Below are 24,670 nucleotides of genomic sequence, written 5' to 3'. Positions count from 1 at the left end.
AGTGGAGTGGGTTAGATAACAAACGCCAAGGACAGCACAGTGTTTGGAGAGCTTCTCCGGTTTATATCCGACAGATCCTCGCTGCCCTTTAGCTGCGAAAGGGCCGTCTCATCTACAGGTTTGTGTTGATGTAACACATCACCAGCAATAAGAAACAGTTTGTTCCTTTTGATACCACCCTCTTCACCCATGTCCTCTTTACTTCCACTCGCCCGTGTTGCCGGTCCCCTGGCCCGTGCCCTCCCCCTGCCCCTCCCTCCCTCCTGGGACAGTAAAGGATGTTACCTTACAAGGTCTATGACTCTCTCTCGGGGCGCGTCGCTCACCGTCTCCTCGTTAATGGCCAAGATCTGGTCTCCAGGTAGAAGCTTGCCAAAGGAGGGGCCGTCTGCAGATAAAATGGGGACACGCAGCCAGCATACAAAGTCATACACATACAGTAAAATGAAGGTTTTAATTCGAGTCATCATAGGATCTCTTTCTCACATACACACACGCACACTAACCGGCAGAGACGGAGCGTACAATGACAGGCCTCTGGCTGCCTGCAATGAAGCCGAAGCCTTGAGTCGGGTGCCGCTGGATGGTGACCTGTCGAGCTGAGGCAGGACTTAGGGTACCACTGTCCATACCATCTTGGCTCTCCTCTAACATTGCAGAGCTGCAGTGTACACACACACACACACACACACACACACACACACATTCATAAATAAAAAGACAAATAAATATACACATGCATTTTTAAAACGAGGAATAAGATAAAAGTAGGGGCTGTCAATCGATTAAAGTATTTAATTGCAGTTAATCACATGATTATCTTTATTTAATCACGATTAATCGCAAATTAATCACACATTTTTCTATCTGTTCAAAATGTACCTTAAAGGGAGATTTGTCAAGTATTTAATACTCTTATCAACATGGGAGTGGGCAAATATGCTTGCCTTATGTAAATGTATGTATATATTTATTATCGTAAATCAATTAACAACACTAAACAATGACAATTGTCCAGAAACCCTCACAGGTACTGCATTTAGCATAAAACATATGCTCAAATCATAACACGGCAAACTGAAGCCCAACAGGCAACAACAGCTGTCAGTGTGCTGACTTGACTACGACTTGCCCCAAACTGCATGTGATTATCATAAAGTGGGCATGTCTGTAAAGGGGAGAGTCGTGGGTACCCATAGAACCCATTTTCATTCACATAATTTTAGGTCAGAGGTTAAGGGACTTCTTTGAAAATGGCCATGACAGTTTTTCCTAGCCAAAATATAGTGCACATTTGGAGAGTTATTTAACCTCCTCTGCGACAAGCTAGTAGGACAGGGTACCAATAGATTCTTTAGGTTTCTCTAGTTCCATATGATACCAGAATCTTCACTCTAGCTTGAAAACTGAGCCTCTGAAAGATCAATTGTGTTAATTGTGAAATTAGTGGCGTTAAACAAATTTGCGTTAACGCATTATTATTGCGTTAACTTTAACAGCCCTAGATAAAAGATAAAAACTTTATTTATTCTCAGAGAAATTGCTATGAAAGTGTCAAGGTCACATGTAGCACAGTGTACCTGTCACATGCATTCGTGTGTCCATCCTGGACCTTGGCCATCCCCTGAGAGGAGGGAGCAACATGGGACGGGGTCGCACTGCAAAGGCCGCTCTCTGTTTCGCAATCATTCACCTGAACAACAGGAAGGAGGAGACAAGGGAAGCAATCAAAGAAATAAGATACCCTGCTTTCTCCACCATATGCTAAAATACTCTTTTGTTGCATTTTCTGTGTTGAAACCACAGCTTGTCTAACCACATCTCGGAACGCCGCCGCACAGAAAAATAAAAAGATAGATGTGAAGGTGAAAAACGTTCAAAATCACAATCTCAGACGTCTTCCAATGTCAACAAGTGGCATTTGCGCCTCGCAGGTTTCCAAATTGTAGTGAAAAATGCACAAGAAGGATGTAAAAATGCAAGTATTTGCGACGCTAAAAGCATCTGACATTTGAGGACTGCTTTTAGAAAAACTGCAATTATCAAGGACCTGTAACATTATGCACATAGAGTATGTAAAACATTAAGGTCTCTGAATGTGCCAGCCTCTCCCAGTGTGGACCAAGCTACTGCTGTGAACCAAACATGCTCTTTTACAGATGCCTGTGTGGGAGGCAGTGAAAGCAAGATTACTAAAAGTCTGTGTGTGTGAGTTAGTGCATGTGGCACGTGGGTTTCTGTTTGTGGCAGAAAAGTTGGATGGAAATGACTGTGTGAGGGGAAAGAAAGCCTGATATTTATGCTCATATCTGTGATCTGGGACTCCGATGATTGCTGGCTAAAGACGAGACACTGATTGTGATGTTAATGGTGCTGATGGGCTCAAACAGAAAGAGACGAGGATAAAGAGCACGACGGCTCTGTTGATTATTATGCAGGGATACACTGTGGAGAGCAAATACCTTTCTGAGAGCCACAGGCAGAGAACAAACTGCCAGCAACAGGAGGCTGAGTCACATTAGTCAGTAGTTCAGATTCATATTCTTGTCACTTGTTGTTTCTGATAACAGTGGCTTATGGTGGGAAGCATGGCTCATTTACAATTCCAGTGATGCATTACTGATCTCTCTACCTTGTATCATGGTATCAGATGAGGGTTGATGCATCGCAGATAGGCTTCATATTGAGCTCAGTCCATGACTAAAAATCCATTATATTACGTGTGCTTTGAATTTCAATTATGCTAATCATTTAAAAAGATTAGATTTGAATAAAAATATTCTGTATTCAATATTCAGCTGACTTACAAAGGATCATCTTCCTGTACCAAAGGTGCACAGCGGTGACAAACGACGCCTGGTTCTCCCTCTAAAAAGGATTAAATGTTTTTGATTGAGATTGATTATTTTCCCCTTTGATTCTCCTGATGGATTCTGACAGTGCACTTCTCTCCCCATTTATTCTCCTCCTGTCTGTCCCTCTAATGTCTTCGTCTTTCTGCCATCTGTCTCTCTCTCTAGTTGCTGGAAGGACACCCATTCTGCTGGATCTTCAAGGAGGTGCCAGTGACTAGCTGTTCATCAGGTGTGTGTGTGTCACAATGAATGTCAGTAACTCCTCAGCACCTCTTCTCGAGTGCAGAGGAATCAATATTTGACCTCAGCAAATATCCTTGTTGTGAATTACCTGCACTTACACCATGCCCTATATTCATAGAGCCTTCGTTGCATTCTGATCCCGGAGTCTTTTTGTGCATGTCAAAATCAAATAGGAAAATACAGCTGAAAATTGTGCGGTGCCACCAACATCATCCTTATACAAGCATACTTAACTGAAACAGAAGAATATGCCCTCCTCTGTCTGTTTTTGTCCTGTGGCTTTGTGAGGATTTACAGCTTTAAATTCTTCACTTAATTTAGAGATGAGTTTTGGCATTCAAAATAAGTGGTGAAGAAGAACTGAGCAGAAGGGAGAGCGATGAAGGTAGCCGGGGGGACACTGAAGCTTACATGTCTGCAAAGATAAACAACCATTCAGCAGAGGGGCAGACCTTTTACTGAGAGAGGACACCGAGGAATTCTGTCAAGAAATGATCCCCAAGGGCATCGACAGGCCTGCCCGTTGCTATGACTACGGCTCTCGGTAGCTCGTCGAAGCTCGGGTGGACGGAGGGATAGTGGGTGGATGAGAATAGTGATGTGGACGCTACGAGGGAGAGAGAGAGAGAGAGGACTAGCCAGATGCTCTTCGATCACCCTGCAGCCACTGTGGCCAGATGCCAACATTTCCTCGGGCACCAGAGGTCAGAGCATCACATACCTGCTATGCTACAGCGTCCCAGTCTGCAGCAGCCCACCAGGCCTCAGGGTCTGGGAGGAATGACCTTTTACATATTATCCTCCCAGGCCGGCGCCAGCATTCTAACAGGGTTTGTTATTGGCTTGGAGGGACGCTGCATTTCATACAGCAGCATTGCTGAATAGTTTGTGTTCCAGTGTGATCAGGTGCTCAGAAGTGACAGATGCAGGTTGATCCATCGTTAAATCACTCAACCACTCTATGGTCATGCTGGAGACTGTAGTTTGTGTTTATAAAGTAATTCTAATATTTAAAAAAATACTGAGAAGTAACTAGGATAAGCTTCATAAAGACTTTTCAATAAATGTAGCTAAAAGGTATACCTAATAAACTGGCAGCTCAGTGTATGATATAACATGCATGTGCATTATTAGTATAAATGTCTATTGCCAGCAAGGTGTTTTTGCTGTTTAAGACAAAAGCAGATAAGAACAGAAAAAAAGATGCATTTACATTAGGTAATAATTAAAATACATCAGCTAAACATGTACCAAACTTAAGTTGACCCCACGACACATGTTGAATTACAACACATTTGCAAAATGAGGCCGAAATGCATAAAGAAATGTAAAAAGAAATGTATAAAGAAAAGAACACAGAAAAATACATTTGGAGAAATAAATAGGGGGGAAATTGCAATGGGAAATAATGCATACATAAATTAATAAATAGATGGACAAATAGATAAATAAATAGATGAATAAATAAATAAATAAAAATAAATAAAAATAAAAAAAATAAAAAATAAAAAAATAAATAGATTTAATAATGAAAAAACAAATGAATGCAAAAATAAAAAAAATAATTTAAGTTAATACAAAAAATAAATAAATAAAAGTGGAAATTAAGTAAAAGAGTTGATAAATAGGGGAATTAATACAAAGGTAAATAAATAAAGAAACCATCTAATGTCACATTTTATCAATTAAGTAATGCCTATAATTATTTTTAATATTTGTGGTACATTTAATGGCATATTAATTTATTTATCGAGTGATTTATTCATTTATTTCTTTATTTTTGATTTTGGAAGTGCCTGTGCTACAGTCAGGAAACATCTATCAGATGACCTGGTACATATCAGACATGCGCTTGGGGTCAGAAATATTTCATGTTTTATAAACCAATAAAAATATCTTCCAATCAAAAAGGAGGGCGTTACAAGAGGATGGGCGGATTGTCACATTCACTTGAGCATTAAGTCTAAAATGAAACCCAGATTCCTCATTGCTAAAAAAGAAAGAAAATGACTAATGGTCTTTGTTACATATAATTTCACAAGTGAAACCCATTCAAAAATGTGTTAAATGTTTCTCTGGGATTGAATTGCATTTTTGTGAAGAGCGTAACAGCCCATAGCTGCTGTATAGCTACTGTGGAAACTGGATGGGCTCTGCAGGAAATTTGCCGTGAAAGACTGCAAATGAGTGTAGTCTGAGAGCCCAGATGAAGGACATCTTAGCCATTGTGAATACAAATAGTAAAGCCTGAAAGCTGCAGTCCTGTTCAGGAAAATTAGACATACCGCTGGGAACCCTTAGGCAGAGGGTAAATAAGTTGCCTCTCCTGTAGCTGTCCTACGTTTTACTCTCCCTGCTGCCAGCCAACGCATTTTACTCAGTTTACTCAGCTGTTTTTTTACTTTTAGTTTAGCTTAATCTCCATTTCAGTTCATTATCTGAACTGCACTTAAATTGTTCTGTGGGATTTTCTACTCCTTGTTGAAATAATTAGCGTGATCCTTGGCTAATAGAGGATGCTGTGGGTGCTAAAGAACGTCTTATTTCATTGTGCATCTGTCTCAGACCATATCAACCACAGAAAATATGATCTATTCAAAATTATATATAAATCCTTTATACAAAAGAATCTTGCTGAGACCTTGAAGATACATTCCTAAAGAGGGTAGAGTTGGTTAACATTGTTAGTCCTTAATTATATCTCACTTTTCACACCACAGACACACAAAAAAACAAAACCGTAAATGTGTTGCTTGGTGAATTAACCATTATAAATTTGATTTAAATGCATTTAATTGGGAATATTGTAGGAACATATGATGAATAGTATAAATAGCCCATTTAATGGAACAGCTAACTTGTCAACAGGCATATTCATACGGAGGACCTTGATTTTTGCATTTAGGGTAAATGAATGCAACATTATTTCTACTTGTGCAACATTATTCAGACTTAATTAGTTTAGCCTATTCCCACATGCAGGAGTTGTGGCTTAGCCTTTTGGATGCTGCGTCTCAAATGTAGATTCTTAATTATGGTTTAATAGGAATTAAAGAGTCCATTCCAGTGACAATTAGCATAGCACTTCCACACAGCACTCTGAATTATCTGGCTACTTACCGTGTTGATGCTTGAGGAATTTTCACTTATTTTACTGTTGCACTAATTGTTAATCACTCCGATTAACTGCGTCTGGTAAATGCCTGAATTGTAATTTGAATCAGAGATGGAATCAACGGCAGAAACTTGGGAGTTGTGCAGCACTAATTGGAAACTGAGGATAGTCATAAGTGACCGTATGTTATTGGATCACTGCCTTGAGAAGCCAGACAATAGGTGAGCACTATCTAAGTGATTATTTATGACGGACTGACAGATGAACAGGCCGAGCTTATGTCCTCTAGCTGGCTGAATAATTCATGAACGTAAGAATGCATTGGCATTAGCACTGGCATTTTGTCAATTCATTCTAATATTGGTTTCCCTTGTGAGGAGTTTGGGCTACCATAGTTGTATACTGCTCTGTTGCTCAGTTTGTGGTGGTACCATATTAGAAAACTGCCCTGAGTTGCCTTTTATTACTTTTGATCATGTAAGCTGAAGCTATGTATGGCAGCAGTGATGGCAGTAGTCTTTATAGGCCGGTTATGGTCAAAAGGCTCAAAATCACGTTAGTCACGTTATAAAAACTATGCTTTGTTACACTGAGAGTCTCTACCATGTTTTGGTGTCATTTAACATTACGTGCGCACTGCTTCTGTCCTTTGCTCTCTCTGTGTCGGAGTTTGACACACACACACACAACAGCGCCATGCAACAGTGTTGGAGATGTTGGGTTTGTTTTCGAGAAGAGGATTCACTTGTGGGGGGAAAAACTGAACTGAACTGAACTGAACTGAACAAACTGAATTTCTATCTTTTGTTGCTTATTACTAAATCTCTGAAAAAGTGGTGTTTTATTCATTGAACTCTGGACTCTTCTGGAGTGCGTGTGTGTGTTTACAGCCTCTGCTGTTTTCTTACAGTCATTGAGCTATACCGGAGGAATAATACATTTTTTTTTTTTTTTTTGTTTTACCGTGGTATCGAATTGGGTATCGAGAATCGTGGAAATTCACTGGTATTGGTATCGACTACTAGATTTCTGGTATCGTGACATCCCTGCTGGAGTCTATGCATGCAAAAAACATCAGCATGTTCGCATGCTAATGTTAGCTTTTAGTTTAAAGCACTGCTTTCCCAAGTACAGCCTCACAGAGCTGCTAACATGGCTGTAGACTCTTAAGACTTGTCTGACATCCTTTTTTTTTAAAGTGTAATTAGGAACTGCAATCAATGAGAGCAATGATATTTTATTTGATGCTTGTGCAGGGTCAAGGGCTTAGTGATGAATTACCTAGTCTGGAGGATAGCCAGACAGTAAAAGAGGACAGTAGGCAAATTGTATATCTATATGTATATTTAAAATTCTTATTATCACAATGCACAGACACCACAATTGTCTATAACAAACAATACTCTTTTCCCATAGACTACACGCCACATATACTGACAAATAAAACAAATACACAAAAGAAGATGATTAAGCTAATAGCATTGTTGAATAGCTGATGTGTATCAGTCAGTGGTTGCATGAGTCCAAGACAGATTTACTTTCTTGCCGAGGGGGAGGAGGTTGTGGGAGAAAACTGCAATGTAAGCAACTTCTTAATGCTTTAATCTGCTCCGTGACGAGATGCAATCCTAACCATTGCTGAAGATATTTTGGAACTCAAACACTGGAAAAGATAATGCAGCATAAAGATGGTAGATCTTTCAGTTTCAATTACTGCTATATCTAATTTTACATACATACGTATATAAGTCATGTTGCACACTCATACTTCCCATTCAATCACTGAGAAATCCTCAGTCAGCCTGGAGCACAGGCTGCCAACATTTCATATCAAACGTAGCAAATCCTTGAATCTGCAAAAATCCTGTTAGGATTATGAAAGCGGCGACACAATAATCTCCCCAGTGTGTACTGTGAAATGAGCCTTCCTGGACAAAGATACTCTGCCTGTCACATGTCTGGCCTCTAGGAAGCTGCCACTGTCTTCAATCTGTTTTCAATTGCTGGCTGTGGTAAAACCTAAATATTTGTGCTGTTTTTTGAAAGGATTTGTGGGTTTGTGACTCGTGATGACAGACAGGCCCTCTCACTGAGAGAGCCAATCAAACGAAGCCATCGACACTGAGCCTAATCCTCTCTGTCACTGCAGGCTGCCCCGGACACTCCCGCAGGAATCCTGCAGGACAACACCACCAGTTCATTCTGTGGTGAAAGTGAAGGCTGATATATGAAGGTCAGTCCTGAACTTCCTCACTGATAAACTTCTCATTATGGGTATGTTATCTACGGGATTGGATCATTTAGAAATTAGGCCTTTATAGTCCTAAAATTGGAAGTAGCTCTCATTGTTTTTTTTCCATCTCTTTTTTTTTTTGCAAATCCTTCCTCCTCCGTCCTTCACCATTATTATGCAGTATTATTCAGTCTGAACCCTGTGACACCCATGCATACACACACAGTTTTAATTCACATTGACAATCCCTCTTTTTCTCACATCTAATTTGCTTTCCCCAATTTTTCTCACTCTTGCAGGTAGATTCTCCAGCCAGCCCATCTCATCCCTGCTAACAGGTAAACAATAAAAACTCTCTGTAAGCCTCACTTGACATGCTGCCTGCCTGCTTGCTCCACACAATTGCCATTTCTGTCATAGGAAATACAGATGGGGGCAAAAAGACCCACCCCTCTGTCTGTCTCTGGCTGTGTTCACCCGCTGGCCTGCCTGCCAACATGGCTGCATCCTTTCCTCTCTTTACACAAATGACCTCCCTGCTAGGGCCAGATGGCATCCATTTAGCGAGCGCTGCAGTGCTGACTGGTTTCTCATTTTCACTTTCTGAGCTTGTTGCCCACCTATACTGTTTCTTTGTTTTCTCTCTGTTAATCTCCCTGTCCCCCCCCCTCTCTGTCACTGTCTGCCCATCCGTCTGTCACCACCTAGTCTCTCTCCTCTAACAGCCAAAGCTGACTGCCTATTTGAAAATGGATTGTGGCCGTTGGTAAAAACAACAGCTTGAGTGGTGATTGATGCAGCAAGGTGAGAGATGGAGAGCACTGGCTCTTTGGGCTGTAATTTGTGTGGAAAATCTCCACTGAATGTGTACAGACAGTTGACATTTGGGTTGTTGAACTCTTTACCTTTCTTGCCTCGTCAAACAATTAGCCACTTTCTTTATTTGCACTGTCCAATGTTGGGCCAACAAGCCTAAAGGGTTGGGTTATGGTGTGTCAGATGTGTACCTGATGTTGTTTAGTCTCACGACAAAGTGTGTTTATTGCCTCGTAGGTGTGTGTGCAAGGCCATGCCTTCTTACAGTGTGTGCTGGATAGGTGCACAGTGAATATCTGAGTGTATCTGAACTGATGAATGAGTGTTATATAGCAATATAGTAGTTCAGCTTATTTGAAAAAAACAGAAATTATGATTTTAAAAAAATTACATATTTATTGTTTAAGAAGGAAAATGATCACACACAAATTGGTGTACGGGTGATCTCATTGTATTTAGTGTAACAATATGTTTATTGTCACAATGGCCAATGAACCACCAGCTACGATAAGATGTCTCTGAGTCAGTTGTAACACCTTAAAAACACAGAGTGCATGAAAACTCATTAGCAAGAGAACAAAAAAGTCAATAGAACTTAAATTGGATAAATGGTTAAAAGGTCCAGCCTCTGACACTCCAAGTGGTAATACAAATGCAAACTTGGTCGATGGACCGTTTCAATGGAACTGCATTGCTAGGCAACGTCTTGGGTCCATGTTTACTTCCTGTCATTCACATAGGCTGCTTCTGAAATCGCATATATGCACTACATACCCAACATGTGTACTATCGCTCATCATACTTTTGTGTGGATAAACAGTAGTATGTATCTTCTCAGACGCACTGAGTGGTAATTTACATCGTCGCTTCCTGAGAGCGTCTTTGGTGGTCAGAGACGTGTAACCATGGTAACCCGTGCCAATTAGGTCATGTGACCTAATGATGATTTGTGAGAATACAAAATTTGGAACTAATTCAAAAACATCTAGCAAAGTGAAATCTTATACCTACACTTAAATTGAAGCGTTATTGACGTTACAGAGCTGTTCGTCAACTTCTGTTATGAACGCTGTCATCACTACCGCATTGCATTGTGGGATATATATGCCGCCGTAGTGTCCAGCGTTTGCATACTGTAATATTTTACTGGAAATAGTATGCAGTTTGTGTACTATTGGTTTCATACTAAGGTTTCAGACGTACTAAAAGAATCTCACATACTGTTTTAGTGTTGTTGGCAGCTACAATTCCAGCATCAGTGTTTTGTATGAAAAAAATCTTCTACAACATTTGCTGTTATTTATGAATAGTGTTAAACCATTTTTAAATCAACATATTTGAACATGACAGGTGGTGTTGATAAAGGGATATTTGAGCTCATCTGAAAGGGCAGTGAAGGTACATCAAACAAAAAAGTTTGTGAGCCATTGCTCTATAGGATCTGAGAGGTTTGAAATTATAAACTGGCAACAAGACACTGCTGCCTCAGCACAATTTTCTCGGTTGGGTTCCTCAGAACTCCTGCTCAATCACTAATTACCAAGTGTTGAAATGACCAAAGCAGTCTATACACACCCACCTGGGCTGAAACCTCAATCAAGACTCTCTGTAAGCAAGTACGCAAGCAAAAGACGATGAACATCTTGAGAAAGGTTTTGGATGAGAGCAAACTTAGGAAAGAGAAAATGCAATCACAAAAGTGAGATATGGGCTTGTCCTCACATGTGCTTTGTTATTGTCTTGGAGGTGGAGACGGTGAAAGGTTAAGAGGGATCTGAAAAAGCGAATGGGGTTGTGGAGTGGATGTGACTTCTTCACGATGGAGTTCACGACCTTGAGGAGGATACAGCCTGTAATTTCGCTTTCCTCTCCAAATTCCATTAAGCAACAAATGCAAACTTGGAAAATAAACCCTTCTCCAGAAGTGGATTTCAGTGGAAACTGTAGCTTTGTTAACACACTAAACTAAACTCCCTCCACATCTCTCTCTCTCCCCCTTCGATGAGCCGCTGTTTTTGTTAGCATCTCGACCGACACAAATGAAGATGAATGATGGCGGACAGCCTGTAAATATATGTGTCTACGATTGTTCCACATCAATGATTTATTCACATACCACTAGAGAGTGCTTTAATCAATCTATATTCCTTTATTGTGACAAAGGCTATTTCTGTTGTTTTATTTTTCATCCAAAGGGGTACATGTTTGAATTCTTTTTCTGTTTGAGTACAGTTAGATCTGCAAGCACTGGATGAGCCTAAAAACATGATCAGACCCACCTTGTTATTCTCACTGGGGGAAAAAGGTCTCCATCAGGCGCATCCTGATATGATGAAAAAGCAACATTTGCTTGGCCACATGTTCGAAGACTTCCCTGGTTCCACTTTGATCAAACTTGGCTGACCTGTTGGTCTTGAGCTTAGCTGCTCCTCTTGACTCACTTCTACATTATTTATGTGATCATCACACCACATGACCTTCACCACAGCATGGAAATTAGGAGTGCGCATTCTGAAGACCAGCTTAACCCCACAACCTCTCTGCTAAAGAGTAGCCATGTGCTGGTGCCAGGCCAGACTAAAGGTAGGAGCACCAGCACCCTGCTCTGTATGTCAGTCTCCTGTCTGAGTCTCTTACCTTTTACCTGCTGTGTGCCTACACTTGTTCTGAAGTGGCATACTTTGTAGTGTTGTTGGTCTTATAGGGCTGAAACTAATAGTCGATTAATCAATATAAATTAATTGGTAACTGTTTTAATAATCCTTTAATTGTTTCAGTTCTTTTTCAAGCTAGCATACCAAACATTCTCAGATTACAATTTCAACAATGTGAGGATGTGATGCTTTTCTTGTATGATAGTAAGGTGAATATATTTGTGATAGGGCTGTCAATCAATTAAACTATTTAATCGCTTGATTGTCCGTAGCGATTGATCGCAAATTAATCAAAATTTTTTTCTATCTGTTCAAAATGTACCTTAAAGGGAGATTTGTCAAGTATTTAATGCTCTTATCGACATGGGAGTGGAAAAATATGCTGCTTTATGCAAATGTATGTATATATTTATTATCGGAAATCAATTAACAACACAAAACAATGACAGATATTGTCCAGAAACCCTCACAGGTACTGCATTTAGAATAAAAATATGCTAAAATCATAACATGGCAAACTGAAGCCCAACAGGCAACAACAGCTGTCGGTGTGTCAGTGTGCTGACTTAACTATGCTTGCCCCAAACTGCATGTGATTATCATAAAGTGGGCATGTCTGTAAAGGGGAGACTCGTGGGTACCCAGAGATCCCATTTTCATTCACATATCTTGAGGTCAGAGGTCAAGGGGCCCCTTTGAAAATGGCCATGACAGTTTTTCCTAGCCAAAATTTAGCGCAAGTTTGAAGCGTTATTTAACCTCGTTCCCGACAAGCTAGTATGACATGGTTGGTACCAATGTATTCCTTAGGTTTTTTTAGTTTTACATAATGCCAGTCATATAGTATAGTAATAGTCTTCACTTAGCTTTAAAACTGAGCCTGTTATATCCTCCGAAAGATTGATTGTGTTAATGTATTAAAAGAAATAGTGGCGTTTAAACGAATTTGCGTTAAATCGTTATCGCGTTAACTTTTACAGTCCTAATTTGTGTTTTTTTGGACTGATGTTTGGCTAAAACAAGTAATTAGAAGAGGTCACCTGGGCTCCCAGAATTTTTTACACCATTTTCTGACATTTAGGAGATAAAATATTCAGTTTTCTGATTGATCTATAATCACCAAGCACATTAAAGTATGTTTTCTTTCAGGAGAAGAATCACCTGAAAATACGAATTGTTGTGTTTTTGTTACCTTTGAATGAGCCGTTTATATCTACATACTGTATTAATGACCAAATGATTAATCAGTTACTCAAGAAACTAATTGGCAGATGAATTAATAATGAAAATAATTGCAGCCTTGTAAACTGTTGACTCCCACAAGCTCACAGGGACACTATCAGTCCCTATGGTAATACAATACAACCAGCTGTTGTTGATCATAGGCAGAGTCCCTGAGCATAGTCATTGGGAGTGTGCAGTCCTGCGCCAACCCCAGTGATATGATTTACATTCAATTTACATTCACAACATAATTCAGTTCTACCAAGCTGCACCATTAACATTGAGAGTGGGCCCCCACAGCTCAGCTCAGACCTTGTCGCACTGTGACAAAACTTTGTCTGACAGCCGCTTTCTCCTTCAGGCAGTGTCAGTTAAAACATAGCTTTGCTGTAAAGACCTTGAGCCTGCTTCATTGAGTTGAGATCAATAACCCGGCCTTCTCTCCGGCGTACGGCCGAACAGACAGACACATATGGAGAGGAGGGACAGCGATCTGTGACGGATCAGCACGGTGTCACTGAGGAAAGACGGGTGGAGGAGGTTAACCAAACAGATGTTCGGTTCCGACGGTCTCTGCAGGTCACTGGGCAGGATCTTGGTTGATAAAAGGCTGAGGATGAGGTTAAGAAATGCAACTCATCCATGTAATAGCTTGTTACGACTTTCCCTCACATCCCCCAGGCCATAAAGAAAGTATTTATAGAGGCCAAGGGGCAGACTTTAATGCCGTCCAGAGACAGCGGCACCCCTGTAGAGGTCATAAATATTAAGGCAAACATGACGGTGCTGTCTGAAGAAAGCCAAAACGCTGTCTTTTTTTTATTCCTCTGCATTGCCCTCATAACTATACAATAGTCAGAGTCACCTTCCCAGCTCCTGAATACAACGCTACTATAAAATGATCTGATGCTGTGAAATAGAGACTTTGCACTCTTGCAGGTTTTTCCCACAATTTGGCATAAAATCAAGAATGTTTTGCATACCTGTGATGCATTACATAATGCTGTAATCCCCGTCCACTGTGAGCTGCATCTAAATTCCAGCAGGGAGAATACCGTAGGCTTTTAAACTTAAAGGGAGGAGGAAGCAGCCAAGTGTAGAGCTATACATCTCCATAGCACTGGGGTTTGGCGAATACCACAGGGGCAATCTTCTAAACCGTCCATTTGGGTCCACTTTACTCATCCATGAGACTCGTTGGTCTGCTGAATTGAAAATATACATACAGTATAAATGAGAGGCAGACACGGAGAACCAACCTAATCTCCCTGTGGAATATGCTGAGTCGGATGTTTACTTGTTAGCCCAATAAACATGAATTAAAATGAAATGAAAAAAAATCTATCAAATAATGCTGAATTATTGAATAGAAGCTAATTAAATTATATGCGTACACGTATTAACCTTTTATCTGTTATATATCTTAACACCGACACTTCTGTGTGCATATAGTTGAATGTGTTTTTGCTTACTTTTAAATGATAGCGCGGTGGTGGTGAGAAAAAAAAAGAGCAGCAATAGAGAATTAGTTTAAGCCACAGGGCAGTAAAACACAAATATATAAAATGAAATATGGGGCAGAGAAATAAGCGATGAGGAATATTTCATAAGTGAAATAGCAGAGCGGAAAAAAAAAAAATCAGCTGTCATAGTTGAATAATCCTCCTCAGATGGCAAGGAGATGCAGTTTCCCAGGCTGGTTATTTTGAATCTATGTTCAGGCTGGGGAGGTTCCACTTGACTACATTTGATTCATCAGTCAGGAGCTGAAAGGAGGGAGTCAGGTCTGCGTAGCGTTATTCTCTCCTCCAAAGTCTCCCAACCAGCCCGTGCTCTGACGGGACTCTGCACTGTACAGACCGTGTGCCTACGTCAACTTTCATCCCCAATCTATTTATCTTGTTATTTACCTGACCTGACCTTTCAAGTTGCATAAGCACTGTAAATAAGACGGAAGTTTTAAGTGTTGGCAGTGTGGCCGAGCTACCGCCAGAGGCTAATACATCTGACCTTTGCTAAATTAATTCCAGCCTCCTCCATAGTTTTTGTGCAAAGGGTTGTATAAATGAGACCATTAGCTAACAGTTGGCCAAAGCTTTCTCTTACGTAGTGAAAATGACATGATTAGCCACTGAGGTCCAGCAGCCGGTTGCACCAGCCAGCTGCCCACAGCTGAAAACAGAGAGTGTCCGTGACAGCAGCAGTGCGGCTCTGTCTCTCCGCTGTCACCCTTCAGTGGAGCACACAGCTCTCAGCAGCTCGCCTGACAGCGCAACGACACAGAGTGACACTCATTCTCTACCGAATACAGCATGGCTGCCTCCCCCTCCGCTGCCTCCTATTGCTGCCACCCCATGAGATATCACCCGCACGCCACTCCCAACTCCGCCCTTTTGTGACTACCAATAAATTGCTCTTCTCCCGCAGTGTGCAGCTCACTTCACACGCCCTCCCCACTTTCTATATTTGTGCTTCTGACTAGCATTCAGCTGTGCATCTCACACAGTGTAAACAAATATTCTGACTCAGACATATTTCCACAAACTCCCTCTCTGTAATATTAATTCATGCATTGTGCACAGAAAGTGGTGTTCCCGGGTCCTATTTTCCTCCTTTTGTATATATCGCAGCAACGTAAGGAGCAAAAGAGAGAACATTAATACGCTTTGCTAAACAGCTTTCTGGCCAGGAGAGTGCTTGTGTTTATTGACATGAGGTGATTCCACTCTTTGTGAAGATTATACGTAATAAATGTAAGATAGCGTGTTGATTTTGTCCGTGAGAACGGCTCCGGTTCAGACCAAGCGGTTGATTTGTAAGCCAGCCTCCCTGCCGTCTGCTAGCTTCTGTAGCAGCTCTCTCTCCCTTTCTTTCCCTCTGTCTCACTCTCTTACCGCTGACTTATCTAGTGCTGGTATGTTTTAGTGGGTGTGCAGAGAATACCAAGTGGCCGCTCCATCACGGTGTGTAATTATCTGGCTTGCTGAGCTGCCATGCCCCTGTTGCCTGCCTGCTTGGGTTCAGCCGGGCCACTCTCTTCTCCTGCCTCAGCTTGGATCCAAAGTCCACCACTGTGCAGCAACTGTGTAGCTTTTGTTCCCTTTGAGGTTCTCTGATGTGTTGCCACGGTCTGTTAAAAAAAACTACATCTTTCTTAAACAAAGTGACAAATTCAAATGTCAATTTTTATTCCTCCGTGCCGGTGACAGCCGTAGACTGAGCTGTTATGTTTTTGGGTTGTGCATCCCATTCTCGTGAACGCAATATCTCAGGAACACATGGAGGAAATTTCTTCAAATTTGGCGCAAATGTCCACTAGGACTCAAGGATGAATTGATACGATTTTGGAGGTCAAATGTAGGGCTGGTCAATTTATCGAATTTCAATTTCAATTACCAATCTAGCTTCCAACTACTATGAAAACAAGATAATCGTCATAAACCGTCTTATAAATCCAGCGCATCCCTTTGCAGCGGTGCGCCCAATCGCTGCTTTCAAGTCTTCTTCAATACAGCATGATGTTCATTTAGTAAATTATGGTCCACTTTGGAGTAAAATAGACCATAAAGCAGGGTATACTTTAGGGCGCGGCTACCTTGTGATTGACAGGTCGCTACTACGGCGTTGTCCGGTCTGGGAGTTGTCCGTGTTTTCGATTTAGAACTTTAAACCTTTCATAGTGTGTTTTCAATTCATGAACGTTAATTGTAACATTAAAAATGTCTTGTTCGGCGGTTGCTTGTGCTTCAAAACAGTAGTCCACTTCTTATATATAGTCTATGATTACAATCCCTGTATTGTCAATACAGACATGCTCAGTTTTGCAAATTGAATGTGATCAATTGTGCGAAAAAAATACTCAGCCGACATACTCTACACAACATAGACCTACTCTTTGTTTCTAACTGTTTATAAGCAAATTCTCTCTAGAGAAACATATCTTTTTTGCTTTTAGCACAGTTTATTGACCATTATATTTGGATACATTGTTACTCGTATCTTTTCTCCCTGAGTGTGGTATCTCCTGCTTATGTTGAGCAAAAAGCAAACAAACAGTGCTGCATCAAAGCTGCTTAATGAAGATTGTATCTACTGTGAAGATTTTAATCTTCCGTCTTTGATCTGGCGAGATGGTCCAGGGACTTTGTGACACTCCATAATATGCTGTCTGCTGCTCTCACTCTCAGTGTGGAGGAAATGAATATATGCTTGGCTGCTCTCAGTGCTTTTAATCCATTTAATGCACCCTGGGCAAAGGAGAGGAGAGGAATATGTAGCCTGCAGTGGTGCACATATCTAAAAGAGCTTGACTGCCACATTGAAGCAGAACCGCTGACTGCTTGCAACTCTGGTTGCGGCCGTCATTGTCAGGTGTAAATTTGTTCGCTAGCATTAGTCGGGGTGTTCAATATTGGAAAGAAACGGTTCCTTGATATCTTACAAAGAGTAAATACATACGCTCAATGAATCTTTCTTAGTGCTAAGCCACTGCTTTCAATCGGTGACACTGTCCCTCCGCAGCCGTGATGATATATCGACCATTTCATCACCAAATGTTTGTTTGTTTGTTTCAGCTGGGGATGCAAAATGGCACAGCACAGAGCCCCGTGAGATTTTGCTTTTGTTATTAATTCTACAGGCGTCCAACCAGCACAATAAATAGAGCCGAATATACAGATTTTCAGAAGATAGCATCTCATATCATTTCCTCTTTTACTTTTTGTTGTTTTGTTTTTGACAACACATATATACCCCCTGTCACACTTCAAGTGTAGCTGGCCCACTGAGTGATGGCTCCGCTATGAGTCGTGATGAATCAGGCTGCGACTGTGCACTTTTTATCCCCGTTAATGGGCTGCGATCAATACCATAGCTCCGTATCAGCAACCACAGAGTGATAACTGAGTATGAGGGGGGGGGGGGGGGGGGAACCACATGATAATCGATGTGAATGTGGAGATAATCAACAAGATTGCAGGTAAAGCTCCGGGTGGCCTGTCACAATCAATCCTTTTGCCATTCGAATGGGTTCAATCGGTAAAATCGTCTGCATTGTATAAAGGTTGGTGCACTGGGGAACATCTGTGTCATGATGGTGAAGGCGAGAATAGGATAAATATGAGTCTAATTGAGTCACAGATAATAAGCGTGGGTCTCTTTTGTGTAAGCTTGTCACTTCTTTGACTCAGGAATATTATTTTTCCTTTTCTACCTCTTCGGTGACACACTAAACTGTATTCATCTTTTCATAATTAGGTGCAAAGGCTTGTCATAAAATGATGGAAGATGCCGCTTATGACTCATCTAACGTTTAATCTTTAATTTCACGTCTTAATAATGGTTCTCTTATAGTAAAGGACGTGCAGAGGACTTGTGAATGTCCTTGAGGCGGTGAGTGGCTTAGAGGTGTTCCCTGGCTGCTCCATGCCTCTCTCCTCGAGGCCCCGGCTCTGTCGCGGCTCGTCTCCTACTACTCTTCAGCACTGTGCGATAGCGTGGGCTCTGCCGTGTGTGTGAAGTTTGAGAAGGCAAAGTTGATTGCAAAGTGGTGGTGGTTCTGACAGGGGCGCTGAGAGGTTATACAGTGTTACGTGTTTGGATGTGGGGGGAAAAGAAAGGAAGGAGCGGCAGGGAAGTCAGGGATCGGGCGGGTAAATTACATTACCATGGTTTGTGTGGGAGGGAAAAACATGCATGGAATACAGTTTACAATTAATAGAATTAGGCACCGTGGTTGGTGTTCGTGGTTGCTTTGGAAGCAACGTCAGGAGCGAGAGATGCCTGCAGGCATACAAGCGTATGCTCATGCCTTTTACGCCGAACCAAGGACAAACAAATGTCTGATTGCATTAAGATAATTAACAGCTGTGCCTTGTGATACTGTGCACTAAATGGCATTTATAGCCTTCTCTCTGCCGCTCCACTGAGCTGCAGTCACAAACCAAATGGAGCACAAGCGGTGGCTAGAAAGACGAATTATGTGCTTACGAACCATTCAAGGTAATAGGTCAGGTGCAGCAGAAAAGACACGAGATATTTACTGTGTCCCTATAATAGGAGCTGTATGTACTGAGAACTTGGCAGGGCCATTACAGCACAGGTAAAACAAGCTGGAAGGAGCATAGAAGCTGTTACCTGTCAGCAAAGTTGCTGCTTTTTGTTACACAGTGACAAATGCACTGAGGGCTTGTAGGGTTCAGACAAAATTGTTTGTTTTTGAGGCTATAGGGGTTGCTTCGTCTTCAAAGACACAACTTTCCTCAGGATTGATCACACGTATGAAGTCAGAACAACGAATGATGAAAATTCTATTTAAAATTTGTTTGATGGTTAATTTCCACGGCACGCAGGGAGAAAATGCATTCATTGGCAAAACCAAAGCCTTAAAATCTGCACACTCGCACTCAATTTCGTCATTATAGTTTTGGGGATTTTTCGCTGCGACAGTGAGAGGGGGCTCCACATGCAACCTGCTTGTGCAGTCAGTCAGTCAGGAGGCAGGCAGGAAGGAAGGCAGGTGCTGAACACCGATATGTTTCTTATCATTGAGCTGCCTCCTCTCGGCTCATCACAGTCCACAGCACATCACGCACGTGCACACAAACACACATTACTCACAACTACATCACACATCCTCGGGTGTGATATAGAGGCAGAAGGAGTAGAGCGGGGAGAAAAGAGAATCTATTTCCCTGAAACTCTTGGAAAATGTTCAGTGTTTTGACAGTTCATACACAGCATGAGCTTTTTTTTTTCACTCTGACATTACGAAACAAAATTTCATTCTCGAGTTTATCTTCGGGATTAGAAAATAATGAATGACCCGCTGTAGCTACAGAGCCCTTCACCCGGAGTATCTTATTAAGAGTGTGGCCAAGTGCTGCATTACTCAGACTGCGCCAGCATTTTACTTAAGAGCCGCAACAAAGAGGGAGGACCAGAACGGTAGCCAGCAGCTCTGAGGTGACATTTACGATTTTAAGATGAGCGTTGTGTGTACTAAATTAAGAAATAGCGAGGGGACATGAGCCCCTGTAGTCTTCAATGTTCCCTAGGAAAACTTATTTCATGCTCCAGAAAGTCTTTACATCACACACGTGCACAAGCATGTGTGGGTGTGTGTCTATGTGCGAGAAGCACACAGACAAACAGAATAACAACAGAAAGTCTTTGAGCAAGTACATACAAGCCCAAAATGTGTTTCTGTCCTATACTTGAACAGTAGTGTGTGCAGATACATTAAGCCCTGTTATGCTGGTAGGCATGCTCAGGATGTTGCTAATTGATTAGTTGTCAACTATTAAATTAATAACCAACTAAACTGGAAAAACAAAGTTCGGAAACTTGTGTTTGGTCGATTATTTCATTGTTGTTACAATGCTAAAATAATGCTAACTTTCGCAGACAGAACCTGGACTCATCACTGAACATGACATTCCCCCACATGTTCAGGTTCCATTGTCTGTGTCGTCGACACCAGCGCAAACGGGCCTGACGGTGAAGTGCAGTCATTGCAGGCTTCAGGGTAGCCTTATGAGAATACACTTTTTACCATTGGCAGAGTATTTTGGCAAACTTTTCTTGGGCGCTCCCCACATAATCAGCTGTGCTGCTCATCCCACAAATGCATGATCCTTACAAGTTGGACATCATTGCAAAGGTAAATAAACAGGCTTTCCAACGATGTAAAATACAATGCCAATTAGCATTGTAACAACAGAGAAATAATCCACCAAACACAAGTTTCCGAACTTTGTTTTTCCAGTATATTTTGATAGTCAATTAATCGCTTTGAGTAATTTTTTAAAAACAAAAAAGTCAAAAGTCTCTGGTCCCAGCTTCTTAAATGTGAATATTTCCTGGTTTCTTTACTCCTCTATGACAGTAAACTGAATATCTTTGAGTTGTGGACAAAACAAGACATTTGAGGACGTCATCTTGGGCTTTAGGAAACACTGATCGTCATCTTTCAACATTTTCTGACATTTTATAGACCAAACAATTAATCGGTTAATCAAGAAAATAATCAACAGATTAATCGACAATGAACATAGTCACTAGTTGCAGCCTTAGTTCAGGTCATAGATTAATATTAGGGCTGCACAATTAAATTAAATTTGACCAAAATCTCAATATGTCCTAGTGTCATATTCAAATCGCAGGAGGAGAAATATTTGTAAAAGGCACTTAAGAAACTTAAGACTTAAGAAAACATCTTTGTTTGATACAGATCCCCACAAAAACCACAGTATAATCATTTTAATATGTTTTTCAATGAAAATGAAAATAATGATGTAAAAATGATCATTGATCCTCTAATATTAAAATCATAACGCAATTGTAATATCAGTCAAAATAATCACAATTAGATATTTTTTTCAAGATTGTTCAGCCCTTATTACGATAAAAATAGCAAATATTATTTGGGAAGCTGCAAACAGTGATTTTTTTGTATTGTTTTTTGGTTTAAAAAATGACAATCACTTATCACTCATTAGAATTGTTGCCGATGCATTTTCTTAATGTCATCTCTCAAAATTCATGTTTCTTAATCAATTAATTGACTAATCATTTAAACTCTTCCAATTATGTAAAAAGTTTATCTGATCCATTCCATCATTATTTCACAAAACATAATAAAATACCTGTGGACTCTGTGGTAGGTTATGATTTACATATATTTCACAGGTCAGTGATCACCATAGCAACCTGTGGAGCAAGGAGCAAAGTAGCGTCTCTACGGTGTAGCGGCTGTAAGCCTGAGGGCTGAGGAGCGAAGAGAGGTTATGAGTAAGACGATGCACTGTACGAACCCCCGAGACTACATCTACATGTTGCTCTACACCAACAGCATTTCTTACTCTTGCTGGTCTGTAACAAAGCCTCTCTCTCTCTCTCTCTCTCTCTCTCTCTCTCTCTCTCTCTCTCTCTCTCTCTCTAACTGCACATGCCATAGCCATACTGTTTAACATAGAAATGCTAATGTAATTTGTACAAAGCTTGGTTTATTTATTCAGCTGTTGTCAGCACACGTATACGAACATACTTGTGTGAACATGTATGCATAGTGATGTATAAAACGGCATGATGCACATAGCGTGCACATATTGCTCTACTTGTCTTATCAAAGAACATGTCACATGGTATCACTTAAGAAATAATAGGATTGATTTAGAAGAAAGGAGATATCACTGTGTGTGTGTGTGTGTGTGTGTGTGTGTGTGTGTGTTTCAGTCAGTTTGGCATCTCAGCATGCATGCAGCTCCATCCTTAATTCTTATCATATTTGTATTTTACTACAAACGTCTGTCTGGGATTCATTTTTTGTTTGTTTCTCCTCTCCACTTTCTCTCTCTCTCTCTCTCTCTCTCTCTGTCTCTCTCTCTCTCTCTCTTTTTCTCTCTCTCTCTCTCTCTTTTTCTCTTGCCGTCTCTGTGTTAATGTGCACGAACATGCATATGCATGTGTTTATGTTTGTGTGGGCGTCCCTGCCTGCTGTCAAGCTGCTGATTTCAGAAAAAAAGGTATCTGCAAATAGCATTTGGCAGGTCCGAGCGCCGTGGGAACTGTGGATCAACTCAGCGGTGTAGTGCTTTATATTTGCCGAGTGTTGCTGCATTTTGATTTGTACTAAGCTGAAAAATGAAATTGAATTAAGTATTATAGAGCGAAGAGTATTTGATTAGCAAAGTGGCAAAATGACCTGTCGTGTCAAGTATTTATGTCTCCACGCTGGCGACAATTTCTCTTTGAATGTCTTCAAATTTGGTACAAACTACCACTTGGACTCAAGGATGAGCTGCTTCAATATTGGTGGTTAAAGGTTAAAGGTCAAGTTCACGGTGACCTCATTTCTGTCGCATTCTTGAGAATGTGATATCTCAGGAACGCTTTGAGGGAATTTCTTCAAATTTGGCACAAGCGTCCACTTAGACTCAAGGATGAGCTGATTAGAATTTGGTGGTCAAAGTCACTGTGACACTGTGACTGTGACGAAATTATGACATTTCAGACAGACGTGGTTGTAAACTGTAACTTGACTGGTTGGCGGAGGAATACAATTCTAGTTTGATGATTGAACTTTGCTTCCACAAGTTCAGGCTCATTTTGTTTCGCCCAGGGCAGCTAAACGATTAGGAGTGCCAACAGTCTTTTAATAACTTTAAGTCTTTGAGTTTCCAAAGAGGCTACATGCCAAATTCAGAGATTATTGGATCAACGGTCTTAGAGAAGTTTGTAAAAACAGAACTGCATTTCATTTTGTAGTGTTCATGCATTACTCTGTGCTCTGCATTAGAGCATCTTCTGTTCATTTAAGTCTTGGAAACCAGCATCCAATTGGACCAACTTAAGAAGTGCCTGCATTGGGAATACGATATTTTTAGCTCATAAACATCAGACGGAAAACAAACAAACAAAAATCTCTGACTATTATCACACCACAGAGATCATTTATAGCGATTAAATATAATTGTATCACTGGTCTTCAGTTGGGAATACTATTTCTCCATTTTGTATACACAGATATTTCTGTTGCGTCTTAATCTCAGTACCACTGTATAATATGCATTCAGTTTTTCATATACTGTATCATCAAATTATATGTAATCCCTCCTTTAAGGATCAGTTAAGTCCAGTCCAATCTCTAATTAAATCAGAGATTAAAGCTGTAGTGGGTAGAAAAGGAGCAAATAAGATTAAAAGAAGTTATTTTTATAAAAATTAAAAAAAAAATCATGTGCCTCCGTGTCCTCCGGTGCTCCTAATGGCATCTGCAAGATTTCACAGACCGGAGGAGAACAACCAATCAGAGCCGAGCTGGAGCCTGTTGTCTCTGAGCAGCTGTCAATCACTCACAAACTCTGATCAAGCGGTCAAACTAGGCAGCGCTGATCAAATATGAATCAATATTCGGTTACTGTAATGTCTTTTTCTCACCTCAAATGTTTTCAGAAACATCCTGCAGTGTACTTTTAAGCTGTAAAATGAGAACGTTTGTGACCAGATCATTTGAGGAAATACCCAGCTGGAGCAAACTCTCTTTTTGATCAGCGCTGCCTAGTTTGATCGTTTGATTGGCGTTAGCGAGTGATTGACAGCTGCCTCCGTTGAATGAACAGCCAATAGTAACGCTCGCTCTCTGAAATGACCTGTGACTGGCCAGATTTTTTAAAGCCTGAAACAGAGCCATGAGGAGGTGCAGAAGTCTAGTTTTCTCTCAGAACATTTGAATTACAATATGCTGAAAGGTTATTACGGACTTTTTGCTCAATGATGCCAAAAACATTCTGCCTACTCCCACTTTAAGGTTAGGGGACCGGTTAGGAGTTAGAAGACTTTTTCTACTGCCAAAACTTAATTCAACATTAATATCTGACGATATTGTAGGTGTAGAGTTTCATGAGTTGCATTATTGATGTGAACAGACTATTGAAACTACAGACTATCTGATGTGGATATATATTGCATCAGTAGTCTGAGGAGCAAGGAAAGAGGAAAGTTGGATACAAATCCAACTACTCTGACCTAG

At 40.8% G+C, this 24,670-nt stretch overlaps 1 protein-coding gene and 1 long non-coding RNA gene across 9 annotated transcripts in view; one reads left to right on the top strand and one right to left on the bottom strand.

The window, feature by feature from the left end:
- frmpd3 (FERM and PDZ domain containing 3) overlaps window positions 1-24,670 on the bottom strand; it is an 88,207-nt gene that overhangs the window by 18,379 nt on the left and 45,158 nt on the right. For 5 of the 8 annotated variants that reach the window (XM_037779774.1, XM_037779776.1, XM_037779781.1 and 2 more), the window contains exons 3-5: window positions 1,581-1,693; window positions 507-661; window positions 286-388 (exon numbers count right to left, since the gene is read on the bottom strand). In XM_037779774.1, the coding sequence (XP_037635702.1) occupies window positions 286-388; window positions 507-661; window positions 1,581-1,621 (299 nt within the window). In that variant the 5' untranslated portion in view covers window positions 1,622-1,693. Of the gene's footprint in view, window positions 1-285; window positions 389-506; window positions 662-1,580; window positions 1,694-24,670 lie in introns of those variants that run through there. The other 3 variants (XM_037779778.1, XM_037779779.1, XM_037779780.1) reach the window with 2 other exon arrangements.
- Window positions 1-24,670, top strand: part of LOC119494147 — a 49,225-nt gene that overhangs the window by 20,314 nt on the left and 4,241 nt on the right. Inside the window, exons 4-6 of the long non-coding RNA XR_005208135.1 lie at window positions 3,021-3,084; window positions 8,363-8,446; window positions 8,746-8,784. This is a non-coding gene — a long non-coding RNA (uncharacterized LOC119494147). The remainder of the gene's footprint in view (window positions 1-3,020; window positions 3,085-8,362; window positions 8,447-8,745; window positions 8,785-24,670) is intronic.

The sequence above is a fragment of the Sebastes umbrosus genome, chromosome 9 (assembly GCF_015220745.1).
Source record: "Sebastes umbrosus isolate fSebUmb1 chromosome 9, fSebUmb1.pri, whole genome shotgun sequence".
NCBI lineage: Eukaryota > Metazoa > Chordata > Actinopteri > Perciformes > Sebastidae > Sebastes > Sebastes umbrosus.
Note: the sequence above shows the minus strand (reverse complement) of the source record. Positions and strands in the feature narration are given on the sequence as shown.